The sequence below is a fragment of the Pithys albifrons genome, chromosome 5 (assembly GCF_047495875.1).
Source record: "Pithys albifrons albifrons isolate INPA30051 chromosome 5, PitAlb_v1, whole genome shotgun sequence".
Taxonomy (NCBI): domain Eukaryota; kingdom Metazoa; phylum Chordata; class Aves; order Passeriformes; family Thamnophilidae; genus Pithys; species Pithys albifrons.
In genome coordinates this window covers 7,369,777-7,387,697 of record NC_092462.1, presented here as the reverse complement: position 1 = coordinate 7,387,697, position 17,921 = coordinate 7,369,777, and the positions used below count along the sequence as shown (strand labels likewise).

The following is a 17,921-nucleotide window of genomic DNA, read 5'->3' as shown; positions in this document are numbered from 1 at the left end:
CATTTTAGTTGAAAAATGCCCAACAACAAACAAACCTAATTTGAATTTGCTACACACTTCCTTAGAATCATAGAAGCAATTGGATTGAAAGACCCCGAGATCATCGAGTCCAACCCTTGCTCCAGCTCCAGTCCATTTACCAGATCATGGCACTCAGTGCCACATCCAATCTCAGTTTAAAAACCTCCAGGGATGGGGAATCCATCACCTCTCTGGGCAGGCCATTCCAGTGCCTGATCACTCTCTCTGGAAAGAATTTTTTTCTGATCTCCAACTTAAATTTCCCCTGGCAGAGCTTGAGCCCGTGCCCCCTTGACCTATTGCTGAGTGCCTGGGAGAAGAGACCAGCCCCCACCAGGCTGGAACTTCCCTTCAGGTAGTTATAGACAGTGATGAAGTCTTCTCACAAGCTCCCCATACTGATTTACAGGCATTTTACGTATTTCTTCCTGTCTGCTGGAGCATTTCTGACGAAGCGCAATAGGATTTGAGGATGAACTCTTTGTACTTCAGAACAGCCCCCACAGCTGTCCCAGCACGCACGTACCGAGGGCACATCCAACAGTCTCTCCCGGCTGCGCAGCCGGATGGTGTGACTGTGGAATGTCCACTCTCCTGTCCAATGTCCTGTTCCTCTGCCTGTTACCTCGTTAAAAAGAAATACCTGTTAGAAAAAAAAAATCTTAGCAACGTTTCATGTTGGGTCCCACATGGGGGATGGCGTGTTCCAGCGGCGCCACACGGTGTTCCCGCCCCGCGCCGGGACCTGCTGGGTGCGGGGAGGGAGAGGCTCCCCGGCTGTACCACTGCGGGCCTGCCGGGTGACGAGGACATGAGGCGACCGCCGCTCGTCTCGGCACCACTCGGCTCCTCCAAGCCGGGCAGAGCCGCATCCTGACGCTCCATCCCGGCACCGTATCCCGCCCCTGCGCCCGCGCGCGCACCTCCCCCGCGCCTTCTCCCCTGAACCCCCCCCCGCGCGGCGAATGGTGCGAGCCGCAGGTGTGGCCGGCGGGACAAACCAACAGCGCGCCGGGGGGGAGCGGCGCAGCGGGAGGGCGGGACGGGGCTGGCACCGGGCGCATCACCGGGAGCGACGCGGGAGGTGCGGCCGCCGCGGGAGATTGAAGTGCCGGGGCCGCGGCTGGCGGTGTCGCCCGGTGGGCAGCAGAGCAGGAGGGGAGGCCGGTAAGTGCCATGTGCGGGCTGGGGCGCGGCCCCGGCGGCTCCGCGGGTGCCCGTGCCGGGGGGGCCGAGGGGCGGGCAGGGCATCGCGGAGCGGCCGCCGCTGCTGCTCCGGAGGCCGCTGGGCCGCCCCCGCCTGGCTGCCCCTGTGCCCGGCCTGCCCTGCCGAGCCGCTCGGGCCGGACCTGCGGGGCGGGAGGGGGCGCGTGGCGAACCGGGAAAGGGCGCGCGAGGCCGGGAACAGCGGGCTCCTCTCTCCCGCTCTCCGAGGCTGCTGGCCCAGGTGTTGGCACCAGGGAGGCCGTGAACTGGGTCACAAAGCCAATCTTGGTTTAAGGATAAAATTAGATTTTTCTATCAAATGTTTTTAGGTTGAGTCAGCTTCCTGGGCTGATTCAGTGTATGGGCAGCGAGCGGAGAAACTCGTGGCTGGAGCTGTTGCACGTGGTAGAAGTGGCGGCTGAAAGTGTTAATAAAGCTACTTGCTAATTAGAACATCTGTAATAACTCTCATTAGAACATCTGTAATAGCTCGCAAGTTATAATTTGGTCATTCTTATCTTGATGGAGCATTTATTTTAATGTTGAGGTGTTTCAGATTGCCTTTGGGTGGATGCATTTCTCCTGAAGGCTTGGAAACTCTGCATAAGGTAGAGATTACTTCAGCAAGAACTAAACCTTTTTAGAAGTGGATTGATTCTTGTACAGCAACACGGTAAAAAAACCTCTGTGAGTCACCATCGCTCGATCAGCTTCAGGAGTTGGTAATAAAAAGCAGGCTTTTAGGACACTGACAACTAGATGACTTTAGTACTCTAATTTTCTGTGCACTTATCAGAACCACGTTTATGTCCTGTCACGTAGTGGATGACTTCGTGTGTATAGGCATTCTTGAGTCTAACAGACGTGATGAAAGGCATTTGCCCTTCCCCTCACCAGCCTTTCAAATCATAGTGACAAAAGGCTGAAATAAGTGGTAAGACAGATTTGTGAACATGTTAGAGGATAGTTGTGTCTCTAACACTGATAGATAGGGTGAGGAAAAAGAGTATATTCTTAAGAAACTCTGTAACTGAACAGTAGTTTGATAGGTCTCAAAAGCGTCTTGCCAAATCACTTTTATCTACAGAAGAGCATGTCTCACATGCAGGAGGACTCTGCTAGCCTGAGTTCCTTAAGTGAATATGGTAGCTGAGTCAGTGGCAGCAACTGTTTATAGTTCAGTCTTGTTAGATGACCTTTCCCATCTTCTGGTGAGAAGTTTGAGCTTCCCCTCCAGCCCCTCACTGGTATTTTTATCTTGCCTTCCTTGTCTCAAACATCCCGATGCTGCCTAACTAGCTCTCTGTGTATTTTCTCACATGCTGTTAGGACTTTACTTTCACTTCTTTTCAGAGATCCTGGAATTTGCATTTATTTCCAATTCCTTTCTGGCAAAGCTGAGCGTCTGTCAGGAAAAGAGGGTTTGATGCTGCTTGTACAGAGCTCGTAGAGCACTAGACTCAGTCTGGATTGTAACTTCTGCTTATTCAATCAATTATTATTATATACAGATCTTAGTTCAAATCACTGTCCTCCCTGGTCAGCTGAAGGTAAAAATCAGGGGTTTTGTTCTTCCAATCTTTGCCACTCTTTCCTGCGTCTAACTCTGCTCATTTAAGCCAACTGTAATAGCATCTTATTTATTGCTAATGCTACTGAGAGCTTTGTAGCTCTCCTTCCCACCTGTGTTGTACAACCACAGTAAAAAAGCCTTACAGGTTTGGAGAGCATCCTTTCTAGTCACATCTTCTGCATCAAAACCATGTAAAACCTATTTAAAATGCCAAGAAAAAAATTAATCTTGCAATTGCAATAAATATGTTTGCAGCTTCTTACAACTAAGAGTGGCATACAACAAAAGTAGTACATTAGAAGTGTTGAATGGCTATGGCTTCTTTAAATCTGTTTTTATTTAAGCTGCCTTTTACAATCTCTGTTTTATTTCCATCTTCTTTCCTGCAAGTTGATGGAGTTAAAAGTTAATCTTACAATGTCATCTGTTGAGGGGGAAACAACCCCAAACCAAACAAAACCCAACTAAATCCAGAAACCCCACATACTGTTGATTAGTTTTCAGACATAGAATCATACAGTGTTGAGTGGTTGGAAGGGACCTTAAGCTCATCTAGTCCAAACCCCCCTGCCATTGGCAGGGACACCTTCCACTAGACCAGATTGCTCATCCAGCCTGGCGTTGAACCCTGCAAGGATTGGGGCATCCACAAATGCTCTGGGGAACCTGTTCCAGTGCCTCACCATCCTCACAGTAAAGAATTCCTTCCTCATATCTAACCTAAATTTCCTCTCATTAAGTTTGAAGCCATTCCCCTTGTCTTATCACTATGGCTCCTAATGAAGAGTCCCTCTCTGGCTTCCCAGGAGGCCCCTTCAGATCCTGGAAGCTGCTGTGAGGTCTCCATGCAACCTTCTCTTCTCCAGGCTGAACAGCCAAGCTTTCTCAGCCTGTTTTCGAAGGGGAGGTGCCCCAGTCTTATCAACTTCGTGGCCTCCTCTGGACTTGCTCCAGCGGTTCCATGCCCTTCTCGTGCTGGGGCTCCAGAGCTGGATGCAGTGCTGCAGGTGGAGTCTCACAGGAGCGAGGAATGGGGAATTCACCTCCCTCGCCCTGCTGGCCACGCTGCTTTGGATGCAGCCCAGGATTCGGTTTGGCTTCCTGTGCTGCGAGTGCGCGTTGCCCGCTCAATGTTGAGTGTTTCAACTATCAGCCCGGTGTTGGCTATAAAACTAAAAAGCTATGGACTGAGCCCGGCCGGGAGCAGGGCAGACAATCCGGCCCGGAGCGCCGTGTCCGGCTCCCGCTGCTCCCTCCTCCGGGACTACCGCTCCCAGAAGCGCCCGGGCTGAAAGTGAAAATAAGCGCCAGGTTACGCTCCTGTTTGCGCCCTCCCCTCTGCTCTCCTCCCTCCCGGCGGGCCGCACGTGTCCTTCCTTTCCCTTTTGTTTTCCGCCCGCAGGCCGGCAGCGCGCTGGGCGCTGGGGACGCGCCCGCCCCGGAGCGGGTCCCGCCGGAGCCGCGTCGGAGCCGCCGGGACTCCGGGCTGCGCTGCAAAACTTTGCCGCTTCTCTCCGCCCTTCCCACATGCGAGTGGACACCGTGAGCCCGGCTGCTGCTGCTGTTCGTGCCGCTGCCGCTCCCGCTGCCCGCTTGAGGGCCGGGACGCCGGCGCTGCCCCCCACACCTGCGGCTGCACCTGCGCCCGGCGCTGGGGCTGCCCCGCGGGGGAGCCGCGCCATGTGGGAGTAGGGGCGGCGCGGCCATTGCTTCCTCGGGGCAAGCATGGATGCGGCGGGCAGGGCCGGCGGCTCCCAGCAGGGCCATCCCGGCGGCGGGGACGGGGATGCGCCGGGGGACGCCCCCATGGACCGCTACCTGCGATCTCAGGGCTTGTACAGGAAGAAGGTGGCCAAGGATGGATCCTGCCTCTTCAGGGCCGTGGCCGAGCAGGTAACTCCTTAACACACAAAGCTGCTGTCTCGTGAAAGCAGGGGAAGTGGGTCTCGTTAGTGTTAAAGCGCAGACAAGTGTAGGTTAAGGTTACACAGTCATGTGCCAGTGAAAAGCAGGACCATTAAAATAATTTCCGACCTGCGAGGTGAGAAAAGTTCTGCATGTGCAGCCGCTTCCTCTCACCAAGAAATCCTTACCTGTTTTGACCTTCCAGTGCTTCCTCGGAGCTTTTTTCAGTGTAAGATTTCAACATTGGAGCACAGCTGCTGTGTATGAGATTGTCTAGGAAATGGAATTATTGGAAGGAGCTGACAACCCACGTTCTTAGTTTCGTTAATTAGTTTACTATAAAATTGGAGAAAGCGATAATTTATTTTCTGTTCTTCCTGTTGAATTCCCCTCCCCCATTTCAGTGTTAGTGTTAAAGGAAAAAAGTGACAGCGTCATCTTGTCTTAAGTACAAGCAAACAGCAGTGGGAGCTCTGGTGCTTCTGATTGTGGGAGTCTCGACTCCAGTGCTAATCATACACAGTTCACTTTTTTAAAATTACTGTCCCCATTAACTTGTAAGTTTAGGCAATCAAGCACTATTGATTGGAAATGAGTGGGGTTTTTTTATTTAAGGGAATAATCAGTGCATATTTATTGATATTTTGATGCTTTTAATTAATGCATCAAATGTTTCTCACTCCAGTGTTGCTAGAACTTCTTTTTCAACTGTTAAATTTTTACCATACCATTCTTGTTTTTTTATAGGATCATTTAGATTGGAAGTAATCTCTAAGGAGAGAAGGTCTTTGATTCAGAGTTAATAGGTGTTTATCCACAAATTTGGGTCTTCTAATCTCTGTACTTTTGGTTCTGAACTGAATTTGGAAGCGTTTTATATTGAGGGCAGTGTGTAAGGATTGCAACAGACACTGCAGCTGAAGTCTGGAACTTCCCTGGGGCTGGGGTGAAGGTGCAGGCAAAGTCATGTTAGAGATAACTTGGGACCTGTGATCAAAGAAATAGTTTTCCAGTAGAGATTTAAACAGGACATGAAATGTCATATAGGGATCTGAACTCCTGGCTTCCAAAAAAGTGTCTGGGCAACAGGCCCCTTAAAGGTAGGAGAAATTAAACCTGCACTTTCTGAGAGTTACTTGAATGAGTGCATGTTGATAGTTGGTTTCTACATCTGCTCCTGCTGTAATTTGCTTCTTTGATTAACTGAAGTCCTTTGCAAAGAAGTCAATTAAAGATGAACAGTAAATGCTAGGCAATTTGCTTAGTAAATCCTCATAAAATTGAGCATTTGAATTCAGTAAATCTGTGATTTCTGCAGTTACTTTAATTTTTTGATTAAGTAATTGAGGTTTCACTCACATGAAGATGATGCTACTGAATGAGCATGCATGTTAAATATTCATAAAAATAAAACGAGAGTGTTTCCAATCCTATATTTAGGCAACAATCATTAATTATTTGTGACCTGTCATCAAGACTTCTAAGATCCAGTGTCACTTTCTTCTCTTTCTGCCTTTGTAGGTGTTGCACTCTCAGTCTCGGCACATGGATGTTAGGATGGCTTGTGTCGACTATCTTCGGAAAAATAGGGAGAAATTTGAAGCGGTAAGTGGTTTTGTTTTCTTTGTGAGCATTCTGAAAAAAAAAGCTGCTTTATTCCTTACACCTTTCTAAGGTATATTCTGCTGTTTGTGACAGTCTTCATCATAGCTAAATGCCAGTTGGTGCTTTTTAAAGTGAGTGCTCTTTAAATTAATTGGCACATATGTGGTAGTAACTCATTTTCATAACCTGTAGAATGACCTGTGTGCTCCTTGCACTGGATTGATGTGGGATGGGAGAAGTTTTTAATGCTTATTAAAAAAGAAAAGCAAACTTACTTAAACTTGAATAATAGTCTGTAGTGAAGCTATCAAAATCTGGATTTTATTTTAGCATAATGCTTATTTTAATAAAAGTAATAAAATGTTCTTGTTGTAGTTAATTGCTTTTAAAATATATAAGGGATTTGATTGATGAGATTAGTGACATTTGTTCAGGGTCTGCAGTTTGTTATGCATTGGCACTGTAGGGTGTTTTTCCCCTAAACATCTGTAGGGAAGTTTTTCTTAAATCATGGATGTAAAATATTTTGATATTGATCTATATTTGGTCAATGTTACCAGTGTTAACATTATAAAATCCATTTTTTCTTTCTTTTAAAGAGCAATAACAAATAATGGGGATCCTGTTTGTGTTTGTATGAGTTCTGGTGCATGTACCATTTACCGAATTTACAGGATAGCCAAAACCAGAGTATGTGTAAGGATTTGTTACTAGAGATAATTACTCAGCTTTCTATTTCTGTTTTAAGTTTACCCAGACCCAAAATAAAAAAAGAGATTGGTTTAGATGCATGTTGGCATAGGGAAGAAATGGAAAGCAGGAATAAGAATGTGTGTCTGTGCTGTAATTTCCAACAAAGTGCCTTATGCTTAAATGCGACTGATCACATAAATGTAGAAATTTTCAGGAATTAATGACATAAACCAAAGTGAATTGCTCTGGGGCAACGCAGCTCTTGACTTTTTCCATTTGCCAGGACTGTTGGCTTGTTTACATCCATCTCAGGACTTAACCACTCTTGGATCTCTCTTTTCCTATTTTATTTATTTTGTTTCACTGCTGACTTTTTGATCCCTTTCTTTCCAGAATTACCCTGCTCACGCCAGTGTCTGCTTCTCTACTTCTTTTTCCTTGTTGCATTATGTAGTGTTTTGAAATACTGTACCCTTCTTGGCTCTTTAGTGTGTGTTGTCTCCCATCCCTAGTTCTGGCATCTTCTCATCCAGGTAATTGCTTTGCCAGCCTTAGCTGGTTTTACTGTCTTGGCCTGTCTCCTCCAAACTCCTGGTCTCAGCGTTCTTTTGTTTCTTCAGACTTGATCCAAGAGTCATGACCTCTTCTCTGTCAATCTTTGCTTTTTCTGAAAAGTCTCCTGTTTAAAAGTTCTCTTGTAATTTTTCAGACAGGGTGTTTCATGTGAAAGGTTGAGGTGTTTCATGTCTGTTCTCCTTTCCCAGCCAGTGTTCTTCCTCCCTCAGGTACCTCGCTTCAGCTCTGCTGATCTCCTTTGCTGTCTGTGTTTCTTACTATACTTTGTGTTTTCCATCTGGAATACAGCATTGTTATCTCTCTTAAAAAACAAAGCCCAAGCACCCAACCATCATAAACAATGAAGGCCTCTTTCCCTTTCAACTATTTACTTGCTGCCTCCTTAGTAGTTATGCTCTGTTGACATGTCCTGGTGCTACTTACTGAAGTTACTCTTCTCTGTCTGTTGTAACCATTTCACTTGAATTTATGTCTCTCTTGTTCCACCGATCCTGCTATAACCACAGTTACAGGTGTGTAACCACATTCTTCATTTTCTTTCTTATCCTTTGTCAAAATGTTTAATTCATTCTCTAACTCTTCAGTTTCCTGTGAGAACTTATTGGTGCCCTTCCTTTCTTCCATGGTGCATTATCTTTAGGTTATTCAATTTTGATGTAAAAACCAGCTGCTGTCTGTGATCATGTTTTGCTGATCCACCTTTTTATCTTCACACTTGATTGCTTCTGTATAAATTAAAAGTTTGGACCAGACTTTTTGATTCTTCTCATGGGGAACACTGTCTAAAATAAGGTTTAAAATGGCTAAAGCAGGACTTTTAAGCTCACTACTCAGGTCAGTTTTCCTTATTATCTTGTTTCTTAATTGCTATGGGTAAAGGGCAATCCATCTTGTAGTTTAAGTTCATAGAAATTTGCATCTTTGTTTGGACCTTTGTAGATCTTCATTTAGAACTAAATCAAGCAGATTGTGACTAAATAACAGTTTTTAAATATGACTTCTCTGTGGCCAGGATGGCTGAGAGTTTGAAGTTAATGTGACACAATTACTGCAGCATCTTTCTCTGTTCTTGACAAATGTGAATTTGGTCTCCTCTTGCCTGTTACGGAGTGCAGCTGAAGGATTACTTTCTTAGCCTGGCACTTAAAGTCTACCCTGATTCTTTGCATCCTTTTGCTGGAGGTCAAATCAGTTTGTTTGAAGTGATACAGAAAAGAGGAAAAAATGCTGTATGAGTTGGCTACACTGTACCTTATCACTGCTTCCATACCACAGAAATGTGACTCTTTCCTGATGGTCCATTGCTGCCTGTCTCTTCTAACAAGTTACTTGAATAAGCCCACAGGTGTCCTCTCTAGTGATGCTCTGCATGTCTGTGATGAATTGCCATAAACATCTTCTTGGCAGGATCTTTGCTTTCTTTCAGGTTTCCCCATTTAGCTACTGAATTTCTTTTTGGGCCTTTTTCTTTGTATGTTTTTGGCTCCTGTGATGACTTCATAAACTGTTTATATGGTTGTTTTCTGCAGTGCAGACCTGTATGTTTGACCAGTTATTCCTTCATCTCTACAATACTTCATACATAGATTGTAAGCTTTTTGAGTGCAGGGTAGTCTTTAATTTCCAGTGGTCCATTCCCATTTGGTATAGTGGGTCATAGACTGGGGATTCCATATACGGTACTAATAAAAATAACTAATTACTGCTGCTTTTTTATCTATAGTTCATAGAGGGGCCATTTGAAGAGTATTTAAAAAATCTGGAAAATCCACAGGTATGTTAAACTTGATTTATAATAGAAAGCAGGTAATTGTAATTTTTCTTTCCTCAGAAGTGTTTTTGACTGAGCTTAGAAGGTCTTTGAATTACCTGAATGTATACTTTTATGTGTGTATTCTCTACTGTAAAATGATTTGTGGAATGGTTTTTTCATGTCTTGATTTAAAATCTCATTCCTCAAAATCATATCCAAATGTTTTTAGCCTCTGCAAATGCCAAGAAACATAGCATGGCTGTCTTTCTGTTCAAGATGCCCTTGAATAAAGGTCTAAAAGTTTAGGTGATGCTAAGACAGTTACTCATGTAAGAGATATTATAAGCAGTGGCTTCTTAAGAAGATACTGATTCGATGATAAATTATTATAATAATTATTATTGTCGTTCTTATTTTCCCTCAATTTGATTTTAATATTCTTATTAATGAGTTGACAATTTGAGTAAAAGCTGAGAGGGGAAAAAAGAGGACTATCTAGTACAATGTTGTAAATTCTGTAAAATAGAATTTTACATGCTTGTACGTAAATTTTATTAAATTTTCCTCTTCTGGAAATCAAAGCGTGATGTGTTTTGTTTTTTTCCCTACCATAGCTATAACATCCCTAGTTAGTTATTTCAGTTTCCACAAGGAATGGTGGAAGGAGGGAAAAAAGTGGGTCTGAGCCTTTTCTGCTGCTGTTTTGCTTTGTTAGTCAAATCCTGATGTTTTATGCTAATGCTAGGTAGTAAATCATGCTGTTTTCCAGTAGAACTTACTTTGCACTGAACTACACCAATGTAAATGGTTTACAGCACTGCACTGTGTATAGAAAATGTCTTTCATACATCTACTAGTGTTTAGGAGGTATATTTGAAAAAGAAAACATAAGTAGCTTTTTTACTTGATCAGAGAAATTAACAGTTATTCTGTATTTGAAAATTGTTATGAGAATGTAAAGAATTATTTTGAAAAGCTGCTACAAACACGTATCTCAAACTTAATTTCAGCTGTTTTTAATTCAGGAAGAATTTTAAAAATAAAAAAAATTAAAAGAGAATCTAATCCTATATTGCAGTGTGGTACAATGGTTAGGCTGGTAATGGAAGAAACAGCTTTTACCTTTCTATGATTTGAGTCTGGGTTAGGGCGTTACTGACCAAAACAATTTAGAGCTGTTTAACAGTTTTAGAGGGCAGATTTTTGGTCTTTCTCCAGGTATTGATATGCAGCTGCTTGCATCAGAAATGCAACTATCACAGATCTATTTTGGCTGTTTGGAGTGGCCTGTCTGCTTTGTGATGGAGCACTTGACAAGACCATGTGTGGGAAGTTACCTTGTGTTTTAGGCATGAGAGTTTAGTTTCAAAGTTCATTTTTCAAAGTTCATCTGTAGCTAAAGGCAAACAAAGCTGGAGTTTTGGAGGTAGAAAATAAAATCTTTTTAAAAGCACTTGACAAATCACTTTTGAAAAGTTAGACTGCTAGTTGTTTAACAAAAGAAAAGAAATCCCAACACTATTGTCACCTTTAAAAATTGCACTGTTTAATGATAAATCTGCATTTATGTGCTTGTCTTTAGTTTTCTCAGTTTTCATACAGTTGCATGGCTAGTTTGAGAAAAAGTCTCTCCAGTTTGTACTTCTGACCCACCTTACTGGAATAGTCATTGTTACTGCAAAAAAACCCCTTGCAATCAAAGTATCTCAGCTGACCTCAGTGTTCATATATTTACTCTGAATAATGATTTATTGCATCTCTTGATCTACGCATGAGGAGATGCAATAATGGCGTGTTTGTTTGACCTTTCTTTCCTTTTGTTTTCAATGCAGGAATGGGTTGGACAAGTAGAAATAAGTGCCCTTTCTCTTATGTACAAGTAAGAAAACCTTTAAATCTGTTTTACGGAGATCAGTTGTTTTGTTAGTGAATCAGTTGGAATAGCAAAGATAGAATTATTTTATACCCAAAAAATTACAGATATGCTTTGAAAATCGAAGCTGTCAAGGGATTACAGAAAAATAGAAAAGTGAGCTTTGTAAATGACCTGCATAACAAATTGTGGGTAGAGGCGTGCAGTTTGTATTTGATTAATTTTTGTACCTTAACTTTTCTGTTAAAATTGCTTTTCTGGCTATCTCTCACCAAGGCATTAATGGTCACCCTATTGCTGAGCTGTGAGCTGTGCCTATTTCTTTATTACCTCTGTACAAATGCTCTGATGTAGCTTATTGCTATGAGTATTACAGGCTGTCCTCACCCTCCCCTGGTATGAAGTTTTGTGTGCTGATATAAGAGTATCTCCTGTACAGCTGTAACTTGTTCTCTTCTCTATAAATTTCCTTTTTCCCATTGTATCAGTATAGACAGAATAGTAAGAATTGCTCAAGGGTGGCCATAGTTTGAGCTGTGGTTAAGAAAAGTTCTGGTATTTGTGCATCGACAAACACTCCTCTTGGTGATGAACAGTTTTCTGTTTTGTTTTTATTGAATGTAATCCTACACCTGAAATGTTTCTTGACGAAGTAGTGAGACACGATATGCTGAATATTTATAACTGGTCTCTAGTTACTGTGCAAAGAAGTGGGTAGTGTACAGCATCTTCACCTTCTGCTGTTTGTAAACCCATTAAATTCAGTATTTCAAAGTGTTACTGTAAATTAATGGCTTTGTCTCTTGATGAGACAGCTGATAAGAGGAAAGAACCAATCAAACTAGTTAATTCCTTTTGGGTTCTTCGAAGAGTGCCAAGTGTGGGAAATTGCATGAAATTCTTGGCATTTTATGAGGTGAATGGGACAGTTCAGAGCTGCATGTGCTCCATGGGTGGGGGAGGACTAGGCTCAAAGTCAGGGCAGAGTTTGGCTCAAGAGGCGTGGTGAAAAGTTCTGATGGTTAGATTGAGCCATGGTGTAACTCAAATTGAGTCAACAAAATTGACATGCTTAACTATATCAAAAATGCATGGGCATGATTTGTTGATTTGTTGTATTTCTGACTGTGAGAAATATATTCTCATAAATAGAGGCAGTTTATTTTGAAGTCATGCCACATTGGTGTCCATGGCCACAGTTGATGAATGAATACAGAGACAAAGCCTGGTTGATAATCATGGGGTTCTTCTGAATTTTCATTGGAAGCATCCAGGAGGATTTTGTGGCATAGGTGCAACTCTGTGTAGTATTTCACTGCAGAGGTGAGCACACAGGAATAGTTCTGCCATGCTGCTTTTGGGAAGACAGGCTTCTATTAAAAAGGCACTTTGGAGTCTCAGTCAAAGTAGGAATGCTGGTGGAGGTGGGGGGAAAAAGTTGCTTCCCTTCCTGCATGCTGGCAGACTGAAGGGAAGGAGAAATAAGAATTTCCTGTTCTGCTCCAAGTAGGTAAATTTCAGACTTCTCTGGTATAGGGTAGAATTTCAGTGTGAAATAAGTTTGATTTCACTTCCACTCTTTGAACCTGTCACAAATATAATTTGGTTATCTGGTAAATTTTTCTTTCCTCCCTGAAGCGGGTGGGTCTCAGGGCTGAGAAAGTCTTTTCCTCTTAGAATTGCCTTTTCCGAGTTGTTGTAAAAAGTCTTTTTTTTTTTAATCCAAAAACTGAACATACTCAATCATTTTTCAAGACTGATGATGCTTTTGCCTGTATCAGGAAGAAGTTGAAGGCAGTGATAGGTTGCTAAGCAAGAATTCAAAAGGAAGATTATGGATAAAAGGGAGAGAGAGAAAATAATTATGAGCACGACAGAGATTGATTATAGGAAAGAAATCACTGGGTGTTTTCTGAGGTTATGTATCTTCCTTGAATTTGACTTGAAGACTCGAATTTTTATTGATACTACTTTTAACATGAATTCTTAACAGGTACTTTTTTCCCCCCCCTCCCCAGAAAAGATTTCATAATATACCGGGAACCAAATGCTTCTCCTTCACGTGTAACTGAAAATGGCTTTTCTGATAAGGTAAAAAAAAATTATGGCTATTGTGAAAGGCTGAATTAAGACTAATTTGTAAACAGCACACAGTTGCAAGTGAGTTTTATTATTCAGCACAATGAAATGTTCTGAGAACTCAATTTTAACAATTTGTTGTACATTTTTAAGGCAGCTATTCTATTAATACGTGTAGCACATCTTTTAAAATGGGTGGTATATATTAGGGCATATCTTCCTACTAATCTGAAATTCTGTAAAAATCAATTTTCAGGTGGTAACTCACATAGTTACCACTGTCTTAAATTCTTTCTGACTTTCTTTTAAAATTCTGTTTGGTTTAAGGGACATCCATGATTGTTTTATTGATACATTTTGATCCTGAGGGGTAAGAAAGCACGTGGGTACCTTCAGTTGTATTTAAAAGGTAGTGTTTATGAAGAATCAAGTGAGATGCAAAACCTAAAATATCTCTGTGGTTTTATTAATAGGTATTGCTGTGCTTCTCAAATGGAAACCACTATGATATTGTTTATCCCATAGAGTATGCAGAAAAGGCTGCTCTGTGCCAGTGTAAGTATTATGGTGGTTAGTTAAAAGCCTATTTTAATCCTAAAAGTCTTCACTGTTAGGCTTGGGAAAAAGGCTCTGTATGAAAGTTTATTATAGTCATTCTTAAGAAGCTTAGTTTTCAATTTGAATTGTCAGTGACTGTCTGATTCTGTGAGATCATGAATTCCTACTGTGTCCTGACTCCTGACAAGGCACGTTATATACCAAGAGGAGAAGATTTATCTGCCTCTGATTCTGAGTGGTCTAATGTAAACTGAAAATGTTGGTGCACTGATTAATAATCTGTTGCGTTGTCCTTGGTCAGCAGTCTGGTTCCAAATGTGATTTCACTCTTATGTTAGCAAACTAATTGTTAATGTTAAAACTATCCTTGGATGTGTAACTTGTCATGGGAAATATCTACACGGATTATTGTTTGCTTTACTAGATTGGGACCTTTGGGCATTTCTGTGCCATCAGGTTTGATGTGTCACTGTCACAGTCCCTTCAAGGATTCTAATCCTTTGTGAAATCCCTGCGTGTGTGCAGAGTTAGAAGGCTGAGGCAAAACTTGCTTTTGAAGAGAACTTGTTTTAGTAATTTCATGCATACCCATTTAGCCACAGGAGCTGCAGCTGAGTTTGCTTCTAGGGCCTTCACTGTTGGATTATATGCTTGATGATAAATGCCTGATTGGTTTAACTGAAGGAATTGGAAATGCATCTGTAATGGTGGTATAAAATCTGATTTACCTGGTAATTAATTTTGCTTTCCCACTTTTCCCTTCTCTTTCCCAGCTCTGCTATATGAGTTGCTTTATGAGAAAGTATTTAATGTGGATGTAAAGAAGATTGTAGCAGAACTTAGTGCTGTTGGTGGGACAGGGGAAAGTAATGGTAGCAGTGAAGTATCTGCTTCGGATTCCGAAGATGACAACTACAGGTAAAGGGGGTTTAAAAGTTAACATAAAATGCCTGTTAAGATACATATGAAAGGAGTTTTCTGAATTTCTGGTGGGAAGTAGAATCTAACAGGGTTGAAAACATTTACAAATGACTAAGAAAAGAAGCACAAAGAGGTAGGGTTATAAGTGTGAAAGAGTGCAATGTGTAATGTTCTCTGTACCAAAGGACAAGCTTTTGGCTCCTCTGGTTTTCCTGCAGTCTAGCTTTGAGTCTTTCTACATAATGGAATATAACCACTGCAACCTCTTCCTGTTTAAAGTAGCAGAATCCCCTGGGAGAGCTGTCATTGTGCCAGTCTGGCATGGAAACCTCTGTGAGAATTACTTGGCTCACTCTTGCAGCTGAGTAGAATTACAGGAATCTAATCCAGCTTGAGTTGATTCCACATGTGGGAGCTGGAATGCCTGCTTGGGAGGAAGTTAGGGAAGAAATATAGATGTAACTTGCTCCATTCTGTTCTTGATCTTTATGAAGTGATTATGTTTGTGGGTTTGTATTCTTTTTGCTGGGCCTGGGTGCTCTGGCTAGCTTTGAGATTTTGACCTGATTCCATTTGCACAGTGCACTTAGGAATTGGCAGGTTTTTTTCTGTTTAAGGTGATTCTTAACTCTGGATTGTATGAAATGCCATTGAAGCTGTGGAGTTTATGCTGTATTAGTGAATCATGTCCTCTCTTCCTGCTGGATGTCATTAATAGTCCTTTCTGGCTCTGCTGTGTGGCATGTGGCAGAAAAAATTGTTTGAGCTGTTGGGAGCTGGTTTCTTCTTCAGGATGGAAACAACAGAAAGAAAGATACTGGAAATCACAGGAAGAAAACCCAAGTTGTGGGAAATGGATTAGCTTCTTTTGGTGTTTGAGGAAAAAAATACTAGAAAACGTTGCCAATTAAAATACAAAGTATTTCTGCCTCAAGGAACAATTATTATAGTTAAATGTCAAGAGTGTGGAAACCCTTATTCCTTTCTGCTCTTGGAGCTTTCTTGGGCTTCAGATGCAGTAGCCTTTCCCTGTAGTTTTGGGATTCCTAAGAAAATACACTGCTAACCTCCAAAGCACCTTTGGAAATAAGGGCATATATTCACTTGAGACTGTGGAACTCGGTGTTCTTGATTTAAGCCATATGTCTTAGAACGCAGGAATACTGTATGTGTGCATGACTCTTGACTCAGTTAACACAAATTACAAACACTTCACTGTGTTTATGAAGTCCTAAATTTTTTGCTCATCCTAAAGGTGACTCCAGCTTGTCTCATTAACTAAGTTTCCAGAAGATTCTTTTCATTCTATAAATACAAACTTTTCAGTTACGTTGTTATTAATTGTAATAGTTTTGGAAGAGGTTAATGCTGAGTGTTGCCTACAGCTGTTGTAGGGGAAAATTCTTGGACTTTCTCTGTGGAAAATGTTTTTCCAGTGATGTCAGGTGTAGAAAATAAGAGTAAATTCAAGTGCCTGATGCAAATTAACTGAGTGGTTTTGGTTTGATGTTTTTTTTAAACTGGTTTTGTGATATTTTCCTTGTGTAGTACAAAAGTTTCAAGAGGATTTTTTTGGTTTTATTGCCTTCTTCCTTTGTTTTTTTTCAAAGTGACAGAGAAGTCACTGCACATAAGATAAAATTCCTAAAACTTGTGCTTAAAACCAAAAATCTTATTTCTGTATCATATCAAGTTAAAAATGTAGGTCTTATTGTAGAAAGCTTTTTCACTTTCAGAGATGAAAATGTTCTGTGGTATGCTTATTGTGGGGAAAACATGCAGAGAATGGTAGTTTCAGTATTTTTATTCACTTCCTAGATGTGTCTTAACTAATTTTTAGGCCTTATTAGTTCTATAATTCATTGTAAAAACATAACTTGATTCTTTCCTATTGCAGAAGTAAAGCCACAACAGCTAGTGATGTGAATGGAATGAAATCTCTTTCTGGCAACAAGGTATTTATCTGTTGAGATTTATTTTCTTTCTAATAAATTGTACTCTGCTATGTTTTTAGTAATTAATGTTCATGAGAGAGTTTTGAGTTTCTAGTTTTACTGATGTGTAATATCTTAAAAGCTACTTACTTCTTTGAAAAGCAATGTTTGCTTTTGATGTGCTCAGAGGTGGGTGATATCCTTTTTAAAGCAGCTTAGTTCTTAGTTTTATTCTGGTAAGATTAAAAGAACACCATTTAATTGTTTTTCCAAAGCTCTTTATGCTTTATATATTTTCAGCTTCTTTATTTTTCAGTTTAAAGCTTGAGCACTGTGATTGCAAAATGAAAAACTGGACATCTTTATGTTGTTGACCATTCCACACTTTGTTCTGTTTCATACAGCACCTTGAGAGCAATGGGAATTCTACCCTAGTGGTTGTACCTAAAAAGGTTCTTAAGTCACTTGATCCACTGGTTTACAGAAACATTGAATATGATGTTTGGCTCCAATCCAAATGGGGTAAGTAACTGCATACTGAAATGTGCAGGTTTTGCAGACTGATGTGTAAAGTGAAGCCCTCTTGAAGAGCAGTGATGCAGGCGCAGTTTGGGTTTAGGCAGTGCTCTTCCTCACGTGGGTCAGTGGGCAGATTTAGGGCCTAAACAACTAGTCTGTATTTTTACTACATCAAGAAGGTAACTCTCTTGGTGTATTTAAACTAACAGTATCTTACTGCTTATGCATTTACAGATCAGCAAAAACAAGATTTCTCTATTGCTGCTGGCATGCAATACTCTGTTGGAGATAAATGTAAAGTGAGTAATACTCAATTACGGTTTGTAGACATATTACCATTTTCCTTTGCATGCCCACTTTCCCTTCTTGTTAACTATTCAGATGTAATATATATTTTGAGCACAAGTCCTATGGGGAGAGGCTGAGGGAGCTGGGGTTGTCTGGAGAAGAGGAGGCTCAGAGGTGAGCTCATCACTGTCTGTAACTACCTGAAGGGAAGTTCCAGCCAGGTGGGGGTCGGTCTCTTCTCCCAGACACTCAGCAATAGGACAAGGGGGCACGGGCTCAAGCTCTGCCAGGGGAAATTTAAGTTGGAGATCAGAAAAAAATTCTGTACAGAGAGAGTAATCAGGCATTGGAATGGGCTGCCCAGAGAGGTGATGGATTCACCATCCCTGGAGATTTTTAAACTGAGATTGGCCGTGG

At 41.6% G+C, this 17,921-nt stretch overlaps 1 protein-coding gene across 6 annotated transcripts in view; it reads left to right on the top strand.

Annotated features, from left to right (window-relative positions):
* The first annotated feature begins 1,067 nt into the window (after positions 1-1,067).
* The window catches only part of OTUD4 (OTU deubiquitinase 4), a 32,542-nt gene continuing 15,688 nt past the window's right edge, over positions 1,068-17,921 (top strand). For 5 of the 6 annotated variants that reach the window (XM_071555604.1, XM_071555601.1, XM_071555603.1 and 2 more), the window contains exons 1-11: positions 1,068-1,188; positions 4,203-4,693; positions 6,227-6,310; positions 9,303-9,353; positions 11,165-11,211; positions 13,224-13,296; positions 13,758-13,839; positions 14,616-14,760; positions 16,661-16,718; positions 17,102-17,219; positions 17,451-17,515. In XM_071555604.1, the coding sequence (XP_071411705.1) occupies positions 4,526-4,693; positions 6,227-6,310; positions 9,303-9,353; positions 11,165-11,211; positions 13,224-13,296; positions 13,758-13,839; positions 14,616-14,760; positions 16,661-16,718; positions 17,102-17,219; positions 17,451-17,515 (891 nt within the window). In that variant the 5' untranslated portion in view covers positions 1,068-1,188; positions 4,203-4,525. Of the gene's footprint in view, positions 1,189-4,136; positions 4,694-6,226; positions 6,311-9,302; positions 9,354-11,164; positions 11,212-13,223; positions 13,297-13,757; positions 13,840-14,615; positions 14,761-16,660; positions 16,719-17,101; positions 17,220-17,450; positions 17,516-17,921 lie in introns of those variants that run through there. The other variant, XM_071555600.1, reaches the window with a different exon arrangement.